General features: G+C 43.3%; 3 protein-coding genes across 4 annotated transcripts in view; all 3 read left to right on the forward strand.

Moving 5' to 3' along the window:
* Positions 1–2,915: 2,915 nt before the first annotated feature.
* HYAL1 (hyaluronidase 1) lies at positions 2,916–8,703 on the forward strand. Its single transcript, XM_020789032.3, has 3 exons — positions 2,916–4,387; positions 6,629–6,718; positions 8,228–8,703. The coding sequence occupies exons 1-3, from the start codon at positions 3,497–3,499 to the stop codon at positions 8,558–8,560; spliced, it is 1,314 nt and encodes a 437-aa protein (XP_020644691.3). The 5' UTR covers positions 2,916–3,496; the 3' UTR covers positions 8,561–8,703.
* A 3,181-nt stretch (positions 8,704–11,884) lies between these two features.
* The window catches only part of HYAL3 (hyaluronidase 3), a 48,049-nt gene continuing 33,801 nt past the window's right edge, over positions 11,885–26,132 (forward strand). Inside the window, exon 1 of one of the 2 annotated variants that reach the window (XM_020789056.3) lies at positions 11,885–11,987. The gene's annotated coding sequence lies outside the window, so the exon portion shown is untranslated. Of the gene's footprint in view, positions 11,988–17,632; positions 17,770–26,132 lie in introns of those variants that run through there. The other variant, XM_072989823.2, reaches the window with a different exon arrangement.
* NAA80 (N-alpha-acetyltransferase 80, NatH catalytic subunit) lies at positions 16,779–25,292 on the forward strand. Its single transcript, XM_078385500.1, has 2 exons — positions 16,779–17,695; positions 23,242–25,292. The coding sequence occupies exon 2, from the start codon at positions 23,250–23,252 to the stop codon at positions 24,198–24,200; it is 951 nt and encodes a 316-aa protein (XP_078241626.1). The 5' UTR covers positions 16,779–17,695; positions 23,242–23,249; the 3' UTR covers positions 24,201–25,292.

Raw genomic sequence — 26,132 nt, forward strand, 5'->3', positions numbered from 1 at the left:
CTGACCTTGCAGTACAGAGGATTCTGCGGTTTAACCCGCAGTGCCACCATGTCCCTATTTTGCTGCTGCTCTTCTAGAATTTAGCTGCCCAAATCCTACTAGTTATGCCCAACAACATAACTCATTTGGCATAAAACGAATTAAGAAATTAATGTAGGCATTTGCTGTTGTGTTGTGAGACACTAACGTCTTCCCTGAACTTCTTAACTTATGGAAATCTTCTGGTGATGCCATTTAGCGAACTTGTTCCTTTTTTTCTCTACAGATTATTGTAATGATGCAAGGCAGATTAATCTTTTTGTCCAGAGACAGTCACTAGCAGGATCACAGGGGAAAAAAAATCTCGGATTAATCACATGATTCCTCATGAGGTAGTCTTGTGATTATTAATACTGGCAGCTTGAATTAAAAGCCTGTATTGCCTCTGGAGAGGGAGAAAGACTTTAAAGAATCGATCCAGTCAAGGAGTTGGAGAAGCAAAGACGCAATGGCTCTAGATGTTTTGAGACTCAGACTCTTAGCAGCCCCAAACACCACGGCCAATGGTCAAGAAGGATGGAAGCTGTAACCCAGCAATGTATGGAAGGTCACAGCTTTGCTATTTGTATATTAAATTATTTATATATCTATTTAAAATATCTTTACCCTGCCTTTCTCCTTGAAAAAGACCCAAGGAAGCTTACATCATTAAAATACAGTATTTAAAGCTAGCAACAGTGAGTATATAAATACTAAAATGGATCAAACAAGCACCATACCAAAAAACATAAGCAAAACCAAAACACAGCCAAAGCAGTAAGGCACAACTATCCTTGGAACGCATTAAATAGATTTCAGTGCATTCCAATGGGGAACCACATTTTGCAAGACGGGGTTTTTTTTTAGACCGATGCTTCGCAAGGTGGCTTTCCCCACATTGGAACGCATTAAATAGATTCCAATGCATTCCAATGGGGAAACGCATTTCACAAGACAATGTTTTCTATGGACGATTTTTGCAAGACGACGATTTTTCCCCCATTGGAACTCATTAAATAGATTTCAGTTCATTCCAATGAGGAACCGCATTTCGCAAGATGATGTTTTCGCAAGACAGCGATTTTCGCGGAACAAATTAACATTGTCTTGCGAGGCACCACAGTATTCTCATATCCTTACCCACTTGGTAGAACCTGCCATAGCTTGTGCTCCACTGGCATAGGTTTCAAGAGTCAAGGATCACCTTCATGCTGTGATGAGGTAGAACTTTGTAGAGTTAATGAGACACATGCTCTTGCAGTTGTGGCAAGGAAGATGGTTAGATTTATACCTGCTTAAAGATCACAAACTGTAAGCTTCCTGTGGTTAGGTAATAATACTTCAGCATCAACATCTTTCTTAATGAGCTATTGCTTTGTACTATTTACTTCCTCATTGTCCATATTTTTCTTCTTACCACCATCCCTTCCTTAATACTTTACTTTCTGCAATCTTACACGCTGTTGTCATTGTACAGTTTATAAGAAAAAAGATTTGGGTAATGGTAAAGGCAAAAAAAGAAGGAAGCAGGACTTAATCTTGAATTATGGGCATTTTGTAGCTTTAGTGAGATACCTGTTTTGTTGAACAGGAGTCAGGGACTGGGGTTGGAAGAGAGAAAGAGGTATCCATTATTTTATTTGTCCACCTGTTCTAATATTTCACATAATAATAATAAATTCCATGGCAACTGCCAGTGAACATGTTCTGTTTGTTCACAATAATGTCATATGTATGCCAACCACTATTTGTTAAGGCATGTTTCTTTACCCCAAAGTTGTCCCTTTCATGCATGTTAACATTCCTAGCCCTTTCAGTGTAAATATTCGATACACGTTCACTATACACATCTTAAATTCTGAACTGAAAGCACTTAGATTATATGTTATGAAATAAAAATGACTTGTTGTTGTTGCTAGAGTTATATCTCCTCCCTTTCCATCCCTCCAGCTTTGCTGATGTACACAGAGGCTTTTGAGAACATAGCAGCAAAGCAAATCCTTGCCCCAAGAAGGTTACAGTCAAAATCCTATCGCCACAATCACTAGCCATGCTGGGTTGACGTACAAAATACTGGAAGATACCATGTTGGGGAAAGGCTGTTAAAACACAGTAAACTATACACATAGTACTGTAAATGTATGTTGTCAAACAATGCTTCCTTGAATCTAAATAAGAACAAAAAAGGGGTTGAAAGTGAGAACTTTCTTGGAAGAAACGGACCCATCAAGCAAGGCAACCTTAACACGTTTTATCAAAAACACATAGATTATTTTGACACACGAGGCAAGAGATCTCCTGTTCTCTGCCAAGGAAAGCAGAGTGTACCGTAAAACCCATGGTCAGCTATGCTGTTAGGTAGGGTGAAGCAGCCTTTTCAGGCATCCAGATTGTGTTCATGGAAGGACAGCAAGCTGCTACTTACTTGCTTTTTAGATTGTATTTTCATTAACTAGAATGAGCCTTAGCTGAATGAGACTGGTACAGCTCTTTTTGCGGGATTATTTTATGGATCTTTATGTATAAAAAAACAACGGCTGGAAACCAGACGTCTTGAACTCTCAGGTAGATTCTGCTGTTATAATGAAAGGGTTAAGAATGTGATGCATCCACCAGCAATTAATCTGTTCAGATTGTCCAGGAACCACAAACCGACTGAATGGCTTTAGTCAAAATGCTCCCTTGGCAAAGGGGGTTGTATCTGCTGGGGCAGAGAGTACTGTAATACATATCTGATGAGTTCTACCTTTCAGGGGCTATTGTAAGGATTACTGAGCTGACTTATAAGGATGCTCAGAATGCTTGAAAAATGTTTTACCTGTAACATTACTGGCATTACTTGATTCTTGTTTTGCCCCTGTGCTTTCATTTTAATCCTCTTTCCATTTTCCCTGTAGGAGATTGATATTTAAGCCACTTGTTTTAGAAGGATTGTGTCTAGTGGCCTCTGTGATCTTTCATAAGAGGGAAAAAGGAATCTCTCTGAAGGAAATAAAAAGTTATTAACCAAGCCGGATATGCCGGGAGCACAAAATGAAGGGATAAAGTGTATGTCCATAGGACTGTCCTGATAACATTAAGGTCAGCGAAAAGGTCCACCAAGGTCATTGGAAAAGCAAATATCAAAGGTTAGTACCAGCTCCCGGCTACATTTCCATTACAGATCACTACAGGATTCTGGGTTGTATTTACTGCTTGATTTACCTCTGGAGGAATCAGAGTTGGGTTCTTCAAAAACAAGCAAGAATTTGCAGTTTTTTCTTTCACAGTTTCTTCATCTGGCTAGGAAGGGGAAAAAAATCTGTTCTGTTTTTCCGTTCATTGGACTGAATTTCCTCCTTTGCTAGAAAGCTCGTGATATTCCTCCAGCATAATTGAGAAGCTAGTGGTGTTGGAAAGGGGCAAAGAGAGTAGAGCTCTGTCCAGTCATCTTGGGAACTGTCTTTCAAGTCAGATAATCGTTCTGGCATACTTGAAGATGTGGGTCTGCTTGCTGAATGTTTTCATAATGGTTTGCAACCAGGGAATTTCTGGGAATCACCTGGAAATATTGGATCACCCTTTCATTACCATTTGGAATGCTCCAAGTCAGGAATGCCAGGAGAAATATAATGTATCTCTTGATTTGGGAGTTTTTGATGTAGTCATCAACCAGAATGAAGCCTTCATGGGGAGAGATATCACTCTTTTTTACAGCAATAGGCTGGGATACTATCCATACTACACCGAGGATGGAACACCAGTCCATGGGGGACTCCCCCAGAATGCCAGTCTCAAAGATCATCTCTGGAAGGTTCAACAGGACATTAAAGAAGCCATTACAGATGTAGCCTTCAAAGGACTGGCCGTTGTCGACTGGGAGAACTGGCGTCCCTTGTGGATTCGGAACTGGGATTCCATGCAAATCTACCAGAATAAATCAATAGACCTGGTTAAGGAGCAGCACCCTGACTGGCCTGCTGATAAAGTGGCCCACGAAGCCCAGGTAGAATTTGAGCAAAGTGGCCGGGCATTCATGCAGCAGACTCTGGCCCTTGGTGGAGCCCTGAGACCTGGGGGTTTCTGGGGCTTCTATGGCTTCCCCGGCTGCTATAACTATGATTACAAACATGCCAATTACACAGGGGAATGTCCAGAGATTGAGAAGGAGAGGAATGAGCGACTGCAGTGGCTCTGGAACCAAAGCCAAGCTCTCTATCCCAGCATTTACCTCCCAAAAGAACTCAGATGCCTCAACAAAACCCTCAAGTTTGTCCGGCATCGAGTTCAAGAAGCATTCAGGATAGTGAACCGGACGAAAAATGGCAGAATCCCAGTCTTGCCTTATGCTTCAATTGTATATGAGTTTACTCAGAATTTTGTCTCGCAGGTAAGCTATTCCTAGTTTCCCTGTGTAAACATTTGGTTAGTATTTTTCCAATGTGTAGTTAACAGAAATTTGTGACTTTAAAAAAAAGGACTTAAGTGGAACATAATTCTCTGTGTGCTTCGAGTCCTAATTTCAGGGTGCTGTCAGTATTGAGCCTCTTGTATTATAATTCTGCAGTTAATTGGTGGCAAACATGACAACTGTTTTCTAAGCTTTGTTTCGAAAATAACAGTATCCCATGATATCTGTGCAAATAACAATATTTTGTCAAATAAGCAGAACTAGAATGGTTGGTTTTAAAACTTTGATATTTCAGCTATTGCTGTATGTTCTGATTTAGATTACATTTCTTTTTCCTTTTGGTTCTCAAAATCAAAATGTAGGGCATTGTTAAGAAAACAAAGCTGGATCTACCTAGGTTTTGTATTTGATATTACTGTCTTATTTATTTTAGAAGTTACGAATATTACAGGAGGAAAATCTCAAATGATTTATGTTTCCTGAGATTTCTTGCAGGGTGGGAGAGTTTATTTAAAACTCTTAATATTATAATTATTTTTGTGTGTCAGTAATAAGGAATGTGCCTTAAACAACAGAATGAACACTGCCCCTGGCATTTCGACTGAAGTCTGTGAACAGCAAAAGCAAGTCCATGGTGAAGAGAGAAGACAAAGTTTGTTAAAAGACCAGTAGGTGGGATGTTGCAGTGATTGGCCTAGTAATAGAGAGTACAGTACAATATCAAATGATGTTTGATATTGTTTATTTGTTTTAATTTAGTTTTATATTCGGACTGTAAGCCGCCCAGAGTAGATTCGTTGAATCTAGATGGGTGGGGTAAAACCCAGAAAATAAACAAATAAACAAATACATACATGCATGCATGCATACCTACCTACCTACCTACCTACCTACCTACCTACCTACCTACCTACCTACCTACCTACCTACCTACCTACCTACCTACCTACCTACCTACCTACCTACCTACCTACCTACATACATACATACATACATACATACATACATACAGAACAGGTGAACGGAGGAAAATCCAAGAAAGCCTTTACAGAAGAACATTTATTTTGGGTTAGAAGAGGGAAAGGAACATAGGAGAAATGAGGAAAAGTTATTTTATTAATAATATGTGAAAAGACAGAAGTAGAGGGAAAGATCATTCCTTTATTATTAATATGTAAGAATACTAGATGAGGTTATACTCAAGATGGAGCAAGTGGGAGAACAAATCCAGGAGGAGGGCGGGAAAATGAAGGGACCTGTGACTTTGGCCCATAACCTGCTTCATATTTATGTGCAGATGGAGTGTCAACTCTCTAAGAAACATATGATGAGCCCTAATCGTGCAGCGGATCCCACAGCTGAATAGCGAATAGAATAAAGCCTTTAACTATAAGGCCTAATAACTCTAAGCTGGTGTTGGAAACAGCAAGGGAGCCATTGGTTAAATTGAGAGGGAAAAAGAGCGGCAAGATCCCAGGAACATGGATGACTATTTGAGTGGAAGTTTTTGGAGGTGGCTGAAGGGAAACTGGTGAGCAACAGGCTGTATAGCACTCAAAGCCAGATTGTGTGGGGCAGGGAGAGAAGGAGAGAGAGGGTGGTTTCTGAACAAGTTGAAGAGGAAGAAGCTTGGCAGTGTCTTGTTAGTAATTACTAGTGTAAAAATGTTAGAACAGAGGCGTGGTACATGTAGACCTCCAGATATGACTGAGCTACATCCTATCAAGCCAGACCATTGCTTTTTTTGGATAAGAATGATGGGAATTGGAGTTTAGTAACTTCTGAAAGGCCAGACATTCCCCAACCTTATGTCAGAATGACAGTGCTGTATTAGAGGCAAATCACACAGAAGTTTTGTAAGATAGGTGTGGATAAAGGCTCATTTTTAAAAAAAACACCACTGGGGAGAGGGGAAGAGTAAAAGCTCTTTTTATTTAGATTGTTACAAATAATGAGCTCTGTGTTGATTAAAACAGTAGAGTAGACATCCTTAATCGGGTTCCTAACATAATATGTAAAAAATTATTACTCTGGCTCCCAAACAGAAACTTTTCCACAATCAGATGCTTAATACAGAATCCGCCCTATTGCCAAGATTCCCAAAGCACTGCTGTTCCTCTCCATAGTGTCTTAAAAGTCCCTGATATGGATCCTCAAACTAAGATATCAAAGAGGAGATTTCGGGGGCTCTCATTCCTTTTACTCCTACTTTTCCTGCAGGAGGACTTGGTCCACACCATTGGCGAGAGTGCTTCTCAAGGAGCTGCTGGGGTGATCTTGTGGGGAAGTACAAATTACAGTTACTCGGAGGTGAGTAAATGTAGAAGAGGAGGGTGGGTTGTGGAGAGTCGTTGTGGTGTAACCAAGTGTTAAGAAAAGAGCTTTTCCAGATGGGTGAAAAGTTCCATCCTGTTTTATTCTGGTTTGTCATGGGTAGTCATGAATCAGTGCTGGGCTTCCTGAAACCAGCATCCAAAATGCAGTTTTAAAATTTAGTTCTCCAGAGCCTCTTCTCTCCTGAGAAAATCTTGCAGTTCTTAAAAAAAATCCATTGCTCCACTCCTCAGAGCAAAAGAAGAAAAGAAATATACCATGCCTTTCAGAAGGAGAAAAAAAGGCCTTGAGAAGCCTTGGATTTTGTCACTGCTTGTCACTTTTCTTACCGAGACAAGCCCAATGTTCAGTCATTGACAAAGAAATACTGATATCATCAATATGTGACCAGGTACATTTTGGAGAATGAATGCTTCATCCAGAACAGCCTGAAGAGCAGATGTTTCATATTTAAATCCCAGTTCTGGTACTGAGAGCTCACTTCACAAATTGTTGATTGAAAAGTATATTTTAATCCTATTTGTATTATTTTATTATCACACACCCCAAATCCCATTTGTGGATATAAGGCAGGAAACTGGCTGACCGGCCGACTAAATGTGCATGCATTTACAGTATTCATATGAATCAACTGTAGTTGAATCTCTGAACCAATGTGATTGATAAATTCATTTAAGAAAACCTATTTTAAACAGGTTTCCTAGCACCTGTGGCAAACTATGCCAACCTATGAGCAATGTAAAACTAGTTATCTTTGAACAATTCTGTCATGGCGTCTTGTTTTATCAAAGTGGGGAAAAAGTTTGCTGGGTAGCCCTAAGCCAGTTGCTATCTCTTATCTCACTGTAACCTCACAGGGTTGTTGTGAAGATAAATTAAGAAAAGTGGTCTAACTCCTGGTTCCTGGAAAAGGGGTGAGATAAGGAGAGAGAGAAAATACATAACGCGAGCATTAAAGATAATGCAGTCTAATACACTGAGAAGCTGGGATTCGATCCTGCAATTGTGTAGAAATACCCGAATCAGGAGGAATTGCTTGGCTTTGCATAGCCAAGAGAAGAGGAGGCCTAGCCTCTGCTCACAGTTGGGCCTAGGCTCCCGGCCACACCTTCAGCCAATGATTTTTCAGCTCTTTGTCTTCTTCACCCTTTTTATGTAGCGGTAGTTGCCATGTGGATATGTGTAGTTATGAAAAATATTGATAAAATAACCTGAGCCTCAGGCTTGCAAAACATGTTACGAGGCCACAGATGGGCTTTTCGTTCTTTAATGGAGAGGCTGCTCTATTTCCTGAAAATGGGAAGTTATAGTTGGCTGTAATCAATCTAGCTTGGGTTGGAAAAAACATATGCTCAGTCTGCCTCATCTAAAAATGGGGGTGTGGGTGGATGGGTTGCAAAGGGGACTGGTTGTTGTAACATATTGTGGCCTTTCCTCATCCATCCAAGCTAACCTTTTCCTTTAATGACCTGTTCCACCCTTCAGGAAGCCTGTCTCAATGTGAAGAAGTACGTGGACACTCTGCTGGGTCCGTACGTCATCAACGTGACCAGCAGTGCCAAGCTGTGTAGCCAAGTTCTGTGCTCCAAGAATGGGCGCTGTGTGAGGCAAGCCACCCACCCAGACGCTTTCCTGCATCTCAGTCCTGCTGGCTTCATCATTAGGAAGCATCCCGGGGAGCCACAGTTCATTGTGAGGGGCAAGATGTCAAAAGAGGATCTAGTCCAGATGACCAAAGAATTCAAGTGCCACTGTTACAGTGGCTGGGAAGGCTCGCAGTGTGAGAAGTCAATCCAAAACAAGGGATACCCAAGCTAAACTCCATGCCAGTGGTCTTGTTTTGCTCCTGGGGGCCAAGTGGCCCCCATGGGATCTGTGGCAGGTAGGATGATGCCAGGGAGTCAGGGCCCCACTCTCAGGCTTCTTCACTCATCTGGCATCTGCTCTTGCCTTTGCCTAACATACATCTTCACATTTTCTGTGCATGACCATGTGAGGTGCTTCTTTTTCTATCAGGAAAAGCCCATTGTCCAGCACTTGCCTTGTCAGTTGTGAAAGCTAGCAAAACATGAGTGGGATGTTGCAGAGGAAGTTGGAGGTGGAGCATCTTCTTGTACCCTCTATTAGCCAGATGTTCCTCTCCTTTATACTGGGTCCTACAGCAGGGAGGGGCAATGTTTGTGCCTTAATATGTTATTAGATTGCAACTTCCATCATCCTTAGCCAGAATAGTAAGCCGTGAGGACTCATGAGAGGTGTAGTCCAGCGGCTCTGAAGAACCACAGGTTGCCCGCCTGTGCCCTCAATGTTTTCCCACATGTGTGCACATGCATACTTAATGTGCAAGAAATTCTCAGTCTTCCATGGTGTACATGATTTCATATACTGTTTGATGTGTGTGTTCTTGGCTGCTGTTGCAATGTACTTGCACATTCCTAGAGTGCCAGCTGTCTTATGTGCAGCTCTAGGGTGAACAGCTGTGGTTCTCCAAATGTTTCGGGACCATAGCTTCCATGATCCCTTGCCACTGGTAGTGACAGTTGGGGATGATGGGGATTGTAACCAAAAGCATCTGAAGGACCACAGTTGCCTAAAACCTGCTGTAGATTTTATGTTTCATGCATGAGTCATGCATCTGTTTTCAGACTTCACTAGTAATTGAGATGTCTTTTAGTTCTGTCTTCATTGAAGAAGTGTAGAATAAAATGAAGAAGTGTAGAATAAAACTGATATCTCAGCACATAATTTTGGATGTATCGAGCAATATTCTCCCCTAGCTGGCTTCAGGGGGCGTTTGTGTGGTAGCATATTGTCATATTGTGAGATTAACCTGCCATAGCAGGAAATGACTCTCTGGCAACTTTTGATAGTAGGTCTCACGCCATTGGTCAGATTAACCCTCACTTCATGCTATACACACACATAACTGTAGGCCTGCTTTTTACTGAAAGCAGTATTAAACCAAAGTAGTAATTTTAAGCACTGGTACTTTTAGTGATTAAACCAAAGATTACTATCCAGTAGTAACTATGTCAGAAGCTATTGCAGATAAATATTCCACAAACAGAGGCACATCCATATTGTTTCTCCTCTACAAAACACTGCAGAAGCACTTCTGCTGAATGTATACCTAGCATGGGCTGGTTACATTGTCTCTCAAATAGTATTATTATTATTAATACAGTATTAGTAATAACATAACTGAGTGCTGGAATAGCAAAGTGGGCTCGAGTGCTTACCTATAGAACCTAGAGTCAAGAATTTGAATTCCCTCTACACCTTTCAGATACTTTTCACTATAGCTCCCATAATTTGCCAGGAATTCCACCAACAAGAATTTTGATAGCTATAGCAAAAAATAAAAAAATAAAAAAAAAATCCAAGTCCTCAGAGAAATTTGAGAACACACAGCTGTGCCTTGGCAAGTCGCTCTTTGGAATGATACCTCTTAGGCTGAGGCAAAGGAAAATGGGTGGGAGTAGCTAAGATCTATGGGGGTTTCAAGGGATTGGGGAACTGATAGTCTCTTTGTTGATCAGGCTGTATATAGAGTACTTCTCATAAAACTAGCAGTCTCCTAACCCCCTTGCATAGATAACCCATAGAATTCTGATCATTTTCTGGCACAAAGCCTGGTGTAGCTTCATACTAAGTGTGAGGTCCGTGCATAGTTTTAAGTATTCTGCAGTATTTGTGATTATTAATAAATAGCCAATAGGATTCTGGCCTTGTCTTTAAAGACTTCTCCCTCTTAGAACCCTTATGCAGAAATTGTTATTCCCTTGCTGCTAATATGGGAAATTAAAGCCTTCCCTCACTCTAGGGATCCTGGCTGATGTTTCCTAGCTGCTATTGTTGTACAATGTAGATAAATGCAGCACATTTGTTAAAAACTAGAGGTGAGTAGACTTTAGGCTTGAAGGATGTACAGTAGTGTGCTCTTTTTACATTGTTAAGAAAAATAATCTTTTGTTCATGTCAGTGATAATAAATATTGTATAATACCTTTAATGAATAAATGAATTTTGCTAAATAGAACTGATGTTGCCCACCCTGAAAGCAAAACAGTGTTGTTATTACACAGCCCATTGTTTACAAACATCCTATCCTGGTGGTTTCTGATGTTTGGGGACTCAGGCAGTGAACTATCACTGTCTCTGCTTCAGTTCCTTTCCTAATTCCGCACCTATGCACTTCACATCCCTCATAATAACATCTCTTCAGTTTGCTAAAATTTAAATGTATCTACATTTTGCTTGTATACAAATTTGGCACCCTGTCAGTGCACATAATATATTATCCCAACTTGACATCTTAGATTTTCTCCTCTTGTGAGTTCTTTGGGCTCATCCATAAGGAACATTTGTTCAACTCTTCTTTCACCTGGGAAACTGGTACTGCATCCTGGTGATGCAAATCTGAAGCCAGTACCAACAGAGGCAAAATGGACAGAACCCTTTGCTTTCCAGGTTTTTTACATCACTGCCAGCTGGTGGTGTTTTTAAAAAAAAAATACCACTTTTGCATCAAAAGTGAAAATTAAACCTTTTGGAGGGGAAATAAAATTAGAAAGCATTACAGTGAATAGGAAAAGTTTGAGAAAAATAGGTGGTTAGAGCAAGGAGTGGGGGAGGGCAGAGAGGATAAGCAGAAGGGGATAGCAATCTGTATTGGGTGTGAGACATCAGAACGCTTCTGGGTGTCTGTTGGGGGAAATGACCCAGAAAATCCAGGAACAACTGCTCTTCCCTCATGTGGCTGCCAATACTAGGATGAGCTATTCAAATGTGCAACGAAAAATACCAGAAGAACCCAGAACAATCGGGGACAACAGAACCCTGTGGATTAGCATTTTAAAAAAAATACAAAGGAGAGGTAACTGTGTGACCTATTCTCTTTTCTCACGGGACATGAATTAGACAGGGGCCGTAACAATTTTGAAACGCCATTTTCTCCCCTTTCGCGATGCAACATAAGGAAGAAGGATCAAAAACGTGTTGGAACTCCACCGGTGAAGCCAAACGTTGCTGAAATATCTGGGAGAACAGAGCGAAATTCTTTGAGGACGTTTCGCCGCCGCCAGATGGCGCAGTCGCTTTCAGGAAGCCAAAGGCTGGCCGCCCGTCTTCCTCTCTTCTCCTCCTCCTCGATTCCCGCGTGTTAGCCAATCAGATCGCAAAGTGCTGGAAAGTCTCGGGCAGCGGCGGCGTGTAAGGCGGAAGGTCCCGGCCGTTGGCAGGAGCATGTCAGTACCGCTCAGCTCTTCTTTTCCTTTTAATTAGCGGCTCCGCTGGCATGGCTTTGGCGGGCGCAAGACCAGGGCTGGTCCTCTTTGGTGGGGGGGTGTAGGTGGGAGGGAAGGAAGGAAGGAGAGACGCTGCCTTGTGACCCCTTCTTTTACAGGGGAAGCTGGAGGTTGTGTCCATTTATGGGTCTCTCTCTCTCTCTGCATAGGCGAAGGGTGGCGGGGAGGTGCTTTTGGGGGCGTTCCAGTAACCAGATTTTTGCAGACGTGGGTGGTTTCCCGGGTGGGGCGGGACCGCACTACTCTCTCGGGGAAGCCTTTAGCAATCCTGGGGTTCGGCAAAGATTAAAAACGCACTGCAATTAAAGGGAGAAAACATTCCTCTTGAGTATAGGCGTGGAGCTGCGCGTGTTGGGACTCCAAATCCCAGAATCCCCTAAGCAGATGTCTTCGCCGCTTGGGGAGTTCTGGACGTTGTAGTATACGTTGGAGTGGAGGGCGACCGTCTTTGGACCTGTAGCCGGCGATCTGCTGACAACCCATGTCTTTGGGGGGGGGCGGAGATTGTGGGGAGACCCCCCTCCCCGCAGACCTTGGGTAGGAGGGCAGAGGCGATGCAGGGAGTGAGCAAGCAGTTGCTTGGAGGACGCAAATGGGGTGGATTTGATTTAAAATCACGATTTAAAGTTTTAAAAATTGGGTTTTTAAATTTAATCGATTTTTAATTAAATTGTTATTTAAATCAATGTGATTTTTTTAAATCATTTATTTTTTTTTTTAAAAAAAAATCTGCTCTGCAGATAGGGGAGTCAGGAGAGATGCTCAAATCTTTAGTCTCATGAGTACAGTCCTTGGGCCAACCCCCCTCAAAGATCACAGGTCGCTTCTCCATGGACCTGAAACAGAATATTCCAGCACATGAGGTGGGGCATTTCATGCCTCCCCCCAGGTATGCCAACAACTATTTGCAGCAGCTGAATGGGGTAAATCATGGGAGGCATCGAGACTGCTTTACTGATTCTGACCTGGGAAGGGCCTATTCAGCATTTGGGGAGAATGTAGCCAACATTGCCTTCCCTTTTCCACCTTGCTGTGCTTTCTATTTCTTCCATTTTTTCTAACAGAGAAAATCTGTTATGGGGGAAAAAAGACAGAATGACTGCATGATGCATTAACATTTTTAACTAACGTGAGATCTCAGTCTTGAAGAACTTCATGAATCTTTTCTGATAATATATACAGTACATATTGAGCAGGGGGGAGAGAATGAGAGAAATAAAGCTTGTGGCCAAAATCTTTTTTGGGGAAAACACATGCACAACAGCAGTCACGCAAATGGTTCCCCTCTTTGTTAGCCTGCTGATCATGCTGCCAGTCTTGTGGTGGACAGCCCTCCCTCCCAAGGGGACTGGGGTGTGTGTGACCGTTTGTATGACTGCTGTTGCCCTGTTTTTCCCCCCCTTCCAACAGGATTCTGGCCTATATAATCAGTCTCTACTATTCTCCACCAAATGTCTGGAAAGAGTGGGATACTCTGTATGCCTCATTTCGCATCCATAGTGAGAAGTGATTTTGCTGTTTAGCCACAGTCATTGATCCTCAGTAACCATCAGGGATGGGGACTCGAGTTGTGGGACTCGCTGTCAAGTCCAGACTTCAGTCACACTCATGACTCGGAACCCACTCACCCCTCCCTTTTTTCTAGTGGGGAAAAAAGCTTGTTTTTAATAGGGACTCACACTCAGGGCTTGGGACTTGGACCGAAAGACTTGCCGACATCCCTGGTACCCATCCCTGCTTCCTGCTTTATTTGAGTAGGTGGCATACATTTTGTCCATTGATCTGAGAAGATACTGAGGGCTCATTTGTGACAGTACTGAGGTGGCAGTTATAGACACACTTGCCCTTGGGATCAGGTTCTAATTAAGCTTACTTCTGATTAAGCGTGGACTGGTATTGGGCTGTATACATATTCAAATTCAGTCGTGCCCTGCTTAACAATTACCCCTCATTACGACAAATCCACTTTACGACGCAAAACCATGGTCTAAATGGGGGAATTTCGCTTAGCGATGATCGGTTCCCTGCTTCAGGAACCGATTTTCACTTTACGATGATCAAAAACAGCTGATCGTCGGGTTTTCAAAATGGCCGCCGGGTGCTTAAAATGGCTCCCCGCTGTGCTTAGGGACGGATTCCTTGTTATTCAGGCACCGAAAATGGCTGCCGTATCTTCGCTGGACGGTGAGTTTTTAGCCCATTGGAATGCATTGAATGGTTTTCAGTGCTTTTCAATGGGTTTTTAAATTTCGCTTTACAATATTTTCGCTTAACAGCGATTTTCCTGGAATGGATCATCATCGTTAAGCGAGGCACCACTGTTCATATCGTATAGATGACTTCTCATGAAAACTCACTGGAGGTGAGATGTACCTTTAAAAACATATGAACATTTGGTGTCGGCTGTGGCCTTTAAGGAAGCTGAGCGCTTATGTGAAAGGAATGAGATGTGAGAAGCACAGGTATCCATTTGCCATTCAAACAGAGTCCTGTTTGGGTTACGTCCTTTCCTGTGGCTGAAAATATTTTCATAGGGTTTCCTTTGGAAATGATAAATTTAGCCAAGATTACTTTACCAGCCCTATTGTTGGTAGTAGACTATTTTTCAATCTGTTGTCTTTGTATTCTGGCACATCTAGAAGGCACCAAGCTAGGGAAGGGTGGCCTAAAGCAGTGGTTTTCCACCTTTGGCATTCTAGATGCTTTGGCTTTCAGTACCCAGAATGGCTGATTTTGGTTGTGTCTGCTGGAGCTTCTGGGAGCTGAAGCCCAAAACATCGTGAAGGGACAGAGGTTGAGTTCACCTGGTCTAGACAGTAGTTTGTGCTGCCTGACTGTTCAGCTGTTTTGGTTGGCAGGCTCTGATGGGGCAAGAGAGACAAGCCATCTCTGGGGAGAACCTGAAACCACACAAGTGCACATAACAGGTGCAGATACCAAACTGTGAATCATTTCACTGTTGTGAAGAGCCAAGTATGTTCTTCCACTGTCTGCTGCCTCGAATGAAGTGCATATGAAATGCTAGCTACTCAGATGAGGGACGTTAAATACAAGATGTGCAGTAATGACTCATCAATGGTCCCTGCATAGAAGCATAATTGTTCCTTGTTGTTGAGTGGTAACACGAACATAAAATTGTGTTTCAGGATATAAGGCTGGATTGAAGCTTGCTGAGGTCCTTACATAGATTGGGTTTAAGAGGCTCCATAGCATTAAAAAAAGTGACATTGAAGCCTGCATTCTGTTGCCTAAATGTGGAGTGGAAGGGTAGAAATGTTTTTCCTGCCCCCCCCCCCAGCTCTGTCAGGCTTCTTACTGCATTACCAGTTGCATGACCTGTCTCTCAGCCAGTGAAAAAAAGGGTGTGTGCCACAGTTTCTGCCAGAGCAAGGAGGACATTGACATGATTTCCCTTCTGGTTCATGTTGGCCGATATATATTTTTAAGGCCTGCCTTAATCTGAGATACTAATCTGTAGTTTACTCAGATTGTCCATTATTCCGGCATTGTCATTTAAGTGACACATGTCTAATTACGCCATCTGTTAAAGAGGCCCAAAAGGGGAGCCACTCTTTTCCTCCATTTAATTTTATGCAAGAGCATAGAGAATTGTTGACATACAAATATAAATCTTTTTCAAAGTGGTAGTGATGACAGGGTCAATTAGAATGAAAAATTTGCTTTGTAGTTCTGCAGGAGTTTCAGGATGATAGTCATAACTCAGCCTCGCTGAAAGCAGAAACTACAGTGGTGCCTCGCTTGACGAGAATAATCCGTTCCAGCGAAATCACTGTAGAGCAAAATCCTTGTTAAGCAAAATAAAAAAGCCCATTGAAAACCGCTCAATGTGTTCCAAGGGGCTAAATACCTCAGCGACCAGCGAAGATCCTCCATAGGGCGGTCATTTTCCAATGCCTGTGCTGTGAAAAATCTGTCCTAAAGCACAGCGGGGAGTCATTTTACACAGCGGGCGGCCATTTTGAAACCCGACGATCAGTTGTTTTGATCGTCGTAATGCGAAGAATCGGTTCCCAAAGCAGGGAACCGATCATAGGGAAGCAAATTTTGCCCATAAAACATCGTTTTGCGAGCGCAAAAACCTCATCGTCGAGCGGTTTCATCGTTTAACGAGGTAATCGTTAAGCAATGCGCCACTGTAATTCCAATCGTATACATCTGTATTTAGGGGTAAGTCTCAGTGAACTCAATACATGTCTCTTCTGGGTAAATAGGCATAGGCTAATGCTACAAATGCCTCTACTGTTCACAGGATATAATTACATGATTCATTTTTGCTGGATTGTGCCCCTTGTATTTCTCATCTGACAATGAGTAAATAGCAATTCAGACTATTTAGAGTTCCATTTGTTAAATGAATGCTTTCTGTATCCCCAGCATGAATACAATTTTGTATTTCAAAAGGCAGGGTCCGGAAGGGAACCCAGACTAATTGGTATTTTTAACTTCAGAGTAGGAAAAGCTGTATCGGGCACATAATGGTGGTAGGAAACACTGCCCTGGGGACGACCTATCTGCGTTCTCTTGTCCTCAGTTTCCATGAGTCTTGTGACCTTTTGCTTGGGGCTGTTTGCTAGTAGCAGGTGTATTCCCAAATTACCTGTTGGCACAGTTTTGTTCCTCCATGTATTGACACTGGGTGGTAGAACAGGCAGCAACCAAAAAACAGGTCTCTGTGCTCGAAGAGTTTGTAAACATCGGCTTTCCTGGCATGATGAGCAGCTTCAGAGCAACATCCGAGTTCTGTCCACTGGATTCCCTGTCCTCCCAGTGTCAGCAGAATTGGACCGTGTAGCTCTCTCCACAATTGATTGTGTCTTACATTCACAGAGGATAGTGCGTGGGCCATATGTGGCCTATAACACCCTCTTTGTCTCTTGCCAATAGCAGTTGTGCCTTTGTTATGGATATAATGTTTTACTGACAACTTCTGGCAGGAGTTGGGGGCAGGCTTGCACTAAGATTAAATAAATTGCAGATTAAGAGAGGACTAAAATGGGTCCCGAGGCTTGTGTCTTCAACCTCATTTATGACAACATGGCTGACATGAAAATGGAAGCGCTGGAAAGGAGCCGGGGAGCAGTCAGTCTACTTTGTCTCGACTGTCTGCCCTACTTTTGGGGCTGCTCTGTGCTTGTTGATGCTGTTGCTTGCCCTCTCTGGTCACCGCAGGACTGCATATGGGCAAAATGAAGTGGGCAATAGTTTATTCCAGACTAGATTTTGACAACCTAAACCAGCTCCCACCCACCCCGGAAACTATGTTCCTTAATGCTGATATCTGTATGTGGACTTGTCAGCTAGGGTGGTGGAAGTCTTCAATTTGAGAGCCTGGCCACTGCTTGATGTTGTTGTTTTTGGGAACAATGTCAGTCTTTAGCTGGTGCAAGGGCTGGGTTGTTCAAAACTCAGTTTACTTTCTGGTATTGGGGCTTTCCTCCTCCTTCCCCGTAATTCAAATAAACATGCAGTTCTCGCTTTAAAAGAAGAAATGAGCTGAGGGAGCCTGTGTAGTTTTTCCTGTTCCTGTTCTTGTGAAAGCAGCTGAACAGTTTCTCTGAGGCCTCACTTTGCCAGCAGAAGCTCCAGAAGAGGGAAGCAGTCCTGCAGGCAGCTCCCATTCATTGCAGGTAATCAGCCCATCTTTCTTACGAGCTTATAGTAGGAGTATCCTCCTACAAGCAGATTCTGCCTGCTGGAAAAGGTAAGAACCTAGAGGGATTTGGAGCTTGTCTAGAAGTTTGGAAGTTGGGATTCAGCCTATCTATGGGTTCCACTGTCACATTTGTTTGGTTTATTCTGGAAGGGTAGAAATTGAAGGATGGGGATGTTAGGGTGCATAAGCCTGTGAATCTTCACCCCACTGGTGTGGCAAGATTCCTCTCTCAGGTTGTTCTAGGAGGGGTGGTTGACTGGTCATCTTTTAAGCTCTTCTTCCTCCCAGGGCCATGGCAGAGTGTTTTGTTGTTGTTTTGTGTTGTTTTTAAGCAGGAGGTGAAGAGGGAGTCCCCATACTCGCTTGGTAAATAGGGAAAAAGAGGCAGCATTAGCAACATCAAGCTGGTGGCAGCAGGATGATAAGGAGCAGAAAGGAACCAAGATGTGACATCTTGTGTGGTGTTGTTGGATGGGTATGTTGCAGTGATGATCAGAATTTCTGACAATGAGTCATCTGAAATAAGAGGCCAGGTGTAATCTGGCCTTGAATATGAAGGTTTATTTAATTTCTGTGAGAAAGACTATTTGAATTTGGACTGTCACCTCTGTGTTGTGACTTATAATGCCATTAAATAGGAAGGACTGTCAGTCTGCTTGAGAGCCAGCAGGGTGTAGTAGATAGAGTGATGGGCTAGAAATCAGGAGACATGGGTTCAAATCTCTGATTGACTCTGGAAGTTCATTGGATGGTGATAATGGCAAACCATTCTTTGAACATCTCACAGACCCTGAAAACCCTATTAGGGTCATTTTAAGTCAGAAGAGCACTTAACAATGGAATGAGATGTTATTTTATTATTGTTTTGTGTTCCTGTTTTCTGAAAAAAATGTGATGCTGCAGGTTTGATTTGTGTACACTATACAGTGGTGCCTCACTTAGCGATGTTAATCCGTTCCGGAAAAAACATCGCTAAGTGATTTAATCGCTAAGCGATATTAAAAAGCCCATAGGAACATATTAAAACACATTTAATACGTTCCTATGGGCTAAAAACTTACCTTAAAGCGAAATTCCTCCATAGCGGCAACCATTTTGGGTGCCTCTAAAGCGAGGCAAAACAGCGGCGGCCATTTTGTTTTTGTGGCGGCCATTTTGGAACCGCCGATCAACTGTTTAAAAAAGTTCGCTTTGCCATAATTGCTTCCCCGCGATCATCGCAAAGCAAATTTTAGCCATAGCGGCCATTGCTAAGCGATCGCTCCAGCGATGGCCAAAAGTTCATCGCTCAACAGAGCGATCATTAAGCAAGGCACCACTGTATTCTGTTTCTCATTCACTCTGTGAGGGAATCTTATAGAGCAGAGGTCCCCAACCCCCGGTGTCCCCCTGGCCTGAGCCGGACCAGGCTGTGGAGACAGACCTCCCGCCCCATCCCTTGCACGCACTCATCCCTGCACAACTGATCTACACACACGTGCACACTCCAGCGCGTCCGTGTGAGCGCTGTGCTGCCGTTTGCACATTAGTATGTGCTGTTTCCCTTCTACATAATACCCCCTTTTAATAACAGCTTCTGTAACTCAAAAGTGCTTTTTTGGTGTGTGTGTGTGTGAGTGAGTGAGTGAGTGAGAGAGAGAGAGAGAGAGACAGAGAGAGAGAGACCCTAGAGGAGCTTATATGATATGTGGTTAAAAGTGGGTGGTGTGACTGGCAAATTCTCAGTTAAAATCCCATCCCAACCATCCTCCATTAGTTCATTTGCACACTGTGTTTCTGCAAGAGATTGTGGCCAAAGTGTCTTGGAAGTTGCATGATTACCTACAGCAACAGTGAGAACAGCATAGATAAATAAAAGGAGCTGGCTTCTACTTAGGTCAGACTGTTGGTCCGTCTGGCCCGGTATTCTCTACAACAGTGACCCAGATGTTCTTGGATTGCAGTTCCTGAAGCTTTCACCACTAGCTATGCCACCTGGGGTTTCTAGGAGTTGGATCCCAAAACCTGGGTTAACCAAGGTTGATACTACTGCTCTACAGTGACTGGCAGCAGCTCTCCAGGGTATCAGCCAGCATTCTTTCCGGGCAAACCCAGGAAATGCAAACTGGGACTTTTTGTATGCAGTGTGTTTGCCATAATAAGAAGCTGCAGATAGTCCGCAAAATATAAACATCAGCACATCAAAGCCTTTCAGTACTAATTTTATACTAGCCTGCATAGTCATGATAAAGTCATCTGATGATTGTAAGCAGGACACAATTTGCTCAAATTCAGAGTTTTCTTGATGGTCAAAATGTAACATAGGGCTATTAAAACATTGCTTACTCTTTGAGGCTGTTGTAAACATCGTTGCAGTAGTGTTTGTGCAGCAGTCAGGGAACTTCTTAGTAGGAGCAAGTAATATTTTTGAGGGGTGGTCAAAACATTTTGAAACTGTTGCTTGTGGCAATTTTTTTCCTACCAGCTACTAGTAGGGCTTCATCTTTTGGGGAAGATAAACAGACACCTTCTTCTTGGTGGGTGGCCAAACTTTTGAGATGTGACGCTTGCCTGTAGGTGCAGCAGCCTGGGTTGGGAAGGAAGTACAGTATGTCGTGTAGCTCATGCCTTATTGAGGCAACAGCTCCCATTAAGACTTCCTTCCACAAACACATGGGCTTTACCAGTAATAGCAGCCTTTAGTAAAGGGAGTGGGCCTCGGAGTGCAAGACCGACCGTTCCAAAAAGGGGAAGGCCGTCTGGTGTTGAAATGTTGTGCAAAGGAGGGTATAGATGGCCCTTGTGTCATCCTGATGGTCGAGGAGACTGGGCTCCAGCGTAGATGTGCTAATGCAGCCCTATGGGGGAAAGAAATGCCTCCTAAAGATAATTCCGTAGTAAGTGAAGAGTGATGCCGGCGCTCTTAGACCACACCCTGCAATACTCTCTCCCTGGAGTAGCTAATGTTTGCCTCCCACCAACCAATGTCTCTCCTGTGAGAAAGTCAGCTTGGAAATGCCCCTCTCTTTTTTTGTACTGTACTGCCCAGAATCCTCTGGGCATGCTGCCAGCATGCTGTGCAGAGGCCTCCCTGCCCATCAAAGGCTTTTTGGAAGAAGAGATGGGTTCCTCATTTATGGCCAGAGTGCAGTAACCGCTTCATATCATCTCACAAGCTACCTGTGGCAGCTAAACCTGGACAGTGTGAAAGGCTGGGAGAGGGAGGATTTTTATTCACTGTCATTTCTCGGGCTTTTTTATACCTGCCAGTGTGGCTTCCTGTGGGGGCCCTGTCCTATGCCCCAGCCTAGAAAGGGACTGAAATATGTGGAATCTCATCACTTGGTGAAAGGAAGATCATAAAGAGGGAGAGATGGAAAGAGACAAGCGTGAACAAAGGGGAGGGTGTGCGTGTGTGCGTGCCTTCTTAGATTCATCTCAAGCCATTCCATAATAGAGAAAAGCCTCAGAGAGAAAGAACACAGCTTGAAACTTGCTGTATTGGGCTACCATTTCCCAGAACCGTAGAAACGATAGTCCGAAAAAGTACATGTTCGGGACTTGGGGTTAGAAGGAAAGAAAACTGTATTTGACCTGTAGAAGCCTTCCTTCTCTCACGCTGTCATTTGAATGTGTGTGACTCCCACCCGCAGCTCTCTCTTCCAAATCATATCAGAAATGACATGGCTAGATATGAAGGAGGATCCAGCTGGGGCTAGGCATGCAGGCAGTCACTTTGGGGCCTGCCCAAGCCTTCCACTCAGGAGTGCCTCTTCCTCCTCCCAGCAAAATCATGCTACAACCAAGGGTTCGACTTTGTGACTCATCAGTATACGTGTGAACTTTCCATGTGGGCTAATTCTTGAAGCCATTGGTGTTCTTTTTGTGATTCACTGGACTGGTTATGAAAGTGTTTCAACACACAACCTACTTGCAGTTTGCTACATCCATATGTGAGACGGCTTCTGGGAGATTTTTGAAGAAGGGATGTGTTGCGATTTGGAGAGAGGTTCAATGATCCCAAAGCCAGTTTCCACATAATGAGCTCAAATCAGCCAAAAATGGCCATGTCAGGTGGTTCTTAGGGACTGCTCCTGAGATGACAAAGATGTACTTGTTCTTGATGTTCCTGAGTAAGGTTCTGTGCACGTATGCATAGGCATGCTTGTGTTGACAGTGAACTGATGTCCAGAGTTCTAGCATTTTATTGCTTCACATGTAATCTAACCAAATGTTTGGCTGAGTGATCAGTAAAGTAGCAGACATGAAGGGATGATGTAATAACAAGCTGTGTTTAGCCAGCAACTCTTGCAGAGCAGAAGAGGTATATCAATGATGAGGCCATCCGCTGCCCTTGTCAGATTGAAGCATCTTTAAGGTTTTTCACATTGAATTGTTGGCTTGGAACAGGACCCCACCAGGGCAGTTGCAAGGAGATAAAGGGACCAAACTGGTCTTGGATGTTCATCTAGAGTGGATTGCTCCACTCATATGGATTGACACCAATGTTCCCTCTAAGGTGCACGCTCATGGGGGCGCACAGAGTTCCATCTGCACCACACAGTGGCAGCTCAAGTCAGTGCCTGTTTACTTCTGGGTTTCAGATGAATTCCCCTTCCTGTACGCAGATGGGCGAGGTTCCCACACAGTGGGGATAACAATGAGAGGGAAAGTTGATTGGCAATTTGTTTTTGGTCCACAGTCAGGTTAGCTAGGCATCTGGATGGCTGTCATAGACATGGGGCATAAAATATACACCTTTAAAAACATAAGCAACTTTTTATGGTGATAGATTGGAATGCAGAAACTTGTGGCAGTTTATCTAAACGTTTTTCTCACAAGTATAATTTTCATGGGCATGCGATGAGCTTTGCCTTAAGCCAAGCTGTGCTTATATGACCATGGGCAATATGTGGGTTACTCAAAACGGTGTGCTTTTACTTTGGTACAGTTAAGACCTCTCCTGGAAAGTCGGTCATCACATGGTAATTTAATCTGAGTTAATACAGGGTGGGAGAAGCAATTTGTAGGAATTGCTTTGTAGTCCACACAGATTCCGAGGTGTCATAATGAGAAGCCCAGCCTTGTCCAACATGAACCATGCTGGGAAGTGAGATGATGGAATTTGTAATCCAACATATCTGCAGGGTACTGGGCAGGAAGAGGCTGTAGGAGGCAAGGGCGCTGAGATGCACTACTGTTAAATCCTAAGGAGAATAAGACTAAAATGCTACAAAGGTTGGGAAAGCAAAGTGCCTTGGCATCTTCCATTAGTAGCATATTCTGGATTTATTCCTGTCTGCTTTTACTGTCATGTGTGTTTTTGTCCTTTATTTTGTATACTGAGTGGATTATAGAGGATGCTGTGGTTTCCCCCATTTATTTTAATCCCGCCAAGGTAAGGAACAGCATAGGTTTCCCTGTCATGTGACATAAAACCTATGGTACGTCGTGAGCATGCTTCACTGTTTCTGCTTTCAGAGGTCTGCCAGGCTTTTTGAGTCACATGTAAAGTTTCATTGCTTGATCCTGTTGGTATAGTGAGAAGAATGGGCTCGGTTTCTGAGGTACTCACAATGGTCCCCCTCCACCAGAGGCCTGATCTCCTGGAAGCCTGTGCTGACCTCATCAATGAAGAGTGGAAAAGGAGCAGGACGTCCCGCATGCACTCCCTCCAAAGATCCGCCGACAACTTCCCCATGTGCCTGGTGCTGATAAGAACTCAAAGAACAGGGGAAGAAATGGCTGAGGGCAAGATGACTGAGAGCCAAGCCCAGCTCCTGGGGCATGCCAGACTCTCCCGGGTTGTGGGCCAGCCAAAGAGCTTATTTGTGGAGACGGTGGTTGTTGCCAAAGCCCTTCGTGGAAAGGGTTATGGCAGGAAGCTGATGGAAGCTGTGGAGAATTATGCGAAATCCCGGGGCTATCAGCATCTGCACCTTACCACACACGACAAGCAGCATTTTTATGCCCACCTGGGTTACACCTTGTCCAAGCCTGTTCAGTGTGCAGGATTCGTGAGTTCACTTGTGCCGATGGACTTTCTGGAGAGCTTCTCTCCCCCTCAGCATGAGAGAGGAGAATTTGCAGGATCTGAGGGACTTAAGACAATGTCATTTTACAGTAGCAGATCTGGAACAGCTTTCCCTCCATTACCACATCACTGCTCTCCCTCCTCTTTTGTTTACTCAAGATGTCCTCCTCCCCCACCCTCTCCATTGCCTCCTGCTTCTCCTTCCCATCGTTCCTTTTCCCAGCCCATTAATGCTTCTGTCCAACCCATGCCTCACTCTGATTGCACTCATGCCATCCCTCCCCCTCCTCCTCCTCCCCCACCTCCAGTGCCTCTGTCATTGGGCCTTTCACCAGCACAGCCAGATCCATGTAAAGCTACCTCTTCTGGTCCATCAGAGAACAAAACACAGGGACAAATATTCCTAGAAACACCATATCGTGATCTGAAAGGGCAACCCGTATTCTGGATGGAGAAGGCTATATAACTGTTTTAAACTGTGTGCCAGCAGGTTGAAGAAGAAGTGGGAATCAGAAGTGGGAAAAAGGAAAATCCAGCTTTGTGATTCATTATAGCATGAATAAGCCAGCAAGATTTGCTCTGCAAACAGTTCTATTATATCAGATTGCTTTTCGGAGAAGAACCTATTTTGATGCCATAAGATGCTAAGACTGATTTACCAGCCACCAAGATGCTAAAACAATGACTTGTTAATCTTGAATGCACTTGGAGGGTTACTTCCAGTTTCCTATTGTATTCTACTGATTGTTGCCACTGCAAGTGTAGTGGGACTGTACTGGTCTGCATGTCATAAACTAATTTGTTTATGTCTGATTTCATGACACATACAGAGAGCTGTCAGTTTTGATGCAGCTACATATGGAAAACTAAATACCGTTGAGTTTCCATAGACTTTCCCCTTTTTATATATAGCTATCAGTTGCCCATCAGACAGGTAGAATTGGGAAGAGGTGTGTTTTGATGGAATAATGGTACACTTACATACTTAAATGTATCTAATTCTGATTTGAATTCCCTACAATTTGCCTGTAGAACTGCTCTAGAATGTCTGTGTTTCCAAAGGATTGCTGTAATAGAAGACCTCTTCTGATTGTCAACCCACATTTTTAAAAACAATCCTTTTCAGAGCTCGATTGGAGGGTAAGGCAAGCTCCCTAGGCTATTTTGACTGCCATATCTCTGGCCTCTAACATGCAAAGTGCATATCACAGTTGAGAACTGGTCCAGTATAGAGGCACAGTGTCTTTGACTGTGCGCAGCTCCTCATGCTTCATGAAAAACCATTACTAGTCTCTGCAAGTTGGAACTACAGGATAGGTTATCCAGGTTAAAGGGGAAACAGGTCTTGTAGGCAATGAATATACTGTACTTATTTTGGAATTAGACTTGGTGGACACTAGAGGTTAAAGAAAGTGGCTTGTGAGAAATCAAAGCCCCTATTCCTTTTTTTGGTTTGTTTTTGCTTTGAAAATGACCTGCTCGACAATCTGTTCTGTAGCTATTTATTCGTGTGCCCATGGTTTCATTTTATCTCAATAAAGTATCACCCCATCTGTAAGGTGGTTTTGTACATTACCATTTTGTTATGTACAGTACAGTCAAGTTACTGCCAATGTATTGTGACCCTACAGGTTGTCAACGTATGTGACACATTCAAGGAATAGTTTCCTTTGCCACCTTGCAGTGAGTTTTCATGGCAGAGGCAAAATCTGAATCCAGGTCTGACATTCTATCCACTACACAATGTTGACTTTCAATAATTGTATGCCCTCAAACTGATGCTGACATATGGTAACCCAAGGTTTTCTGAGCGTAAAGTACTCAGAAGTGGTGCACCAGTCTCTCCTGGCAGTATTCACAGATAGTGGGACATGTAACATCATCAATGCCATGTATTACAGGCGGTCTTGGCTGCTCTCCTTTCATGAGACGCAGTAGGGACATGAACCTCTGGCCCCAGCTCTACAATTGAGTGGCCCAATCTATTGAGCTATACCAGTATGGCGTCAATTCCCTGGACCCCACAGAGTACAGTATACACTTTTGCAATAAGGCATAGCCAATTTTACTTTCCTGATAGGTAGAGGTAAAATTTGTCCAGTCGTGTACGACTTTAGGGGGCAGTGCTCATCTCTGTTTCCAAACCAAACCATAGAGCTAGTGTTTTTCTGAAGACAATCTTCCATGGTCACATGGCCAGCGCGGCTAGACACTGAACGCCATTATCTTCCCACTGTGGTTGGTCATGTTCTGATAATACATTTTTACAAGCATATGAAAAAAATTAAGAGGCATATCTTAAAGCTAATGTATAAAATGGCTCTGATATGCCCACACCTGCAGTGTGTCTGCAGAAAGCAAATCCCCTTTCTACCCTATGTCCTGTGTTTAAAAATAT

This window comes from Pogona vitticeps, chromosome 2 (assembly GCF_051106095.1).
Source record: "Pogona vitticeps strain Pit_001003342236 chromosome 2, PviZW2.1, whole genome shotgun sequence".
NCBI lineage: Eukaryota > Metazoa > Chordata > Lepidosauria > Squamata > Agamidae > Pogona > Pogona vitticeps.

What these genes read in the sequence shown, in the direction of transcription:
- HYAL1 (XM_020789032.3), top strand. Translation starts at nt 3,497, where the DNA reads ATGTGGGTCTGCTTGCTGAATGTTTTCATAATGGTTTGCAACCAGGGA. An exon ending in CTCAGAATTTTGTCTCGCAG is followed by an intron (nt 4,388 to 6,628) that starts GTAAGCTATTCC and finishes CTTTTCCTGCAG; the next exon opens with GAGGACTTGGTCCACACCAT. An exon ending in CAAATTACAGTTACTCGGAG is followed by an intron (nt 6,719 to 8,227) that starts GTGAGTAAATGT and finishes TCCACCCTTCAG; the next exon opens with GAAGCCTGTCTCAATGTGAA.
- NAA80 (XM_078385500.1), top strand. Translation starts at nt 23,250, where the DNA reads ATGGGCTCGGTTTCTGAGGTACTCACAATGGTCCCCCTCCACCAGAGG.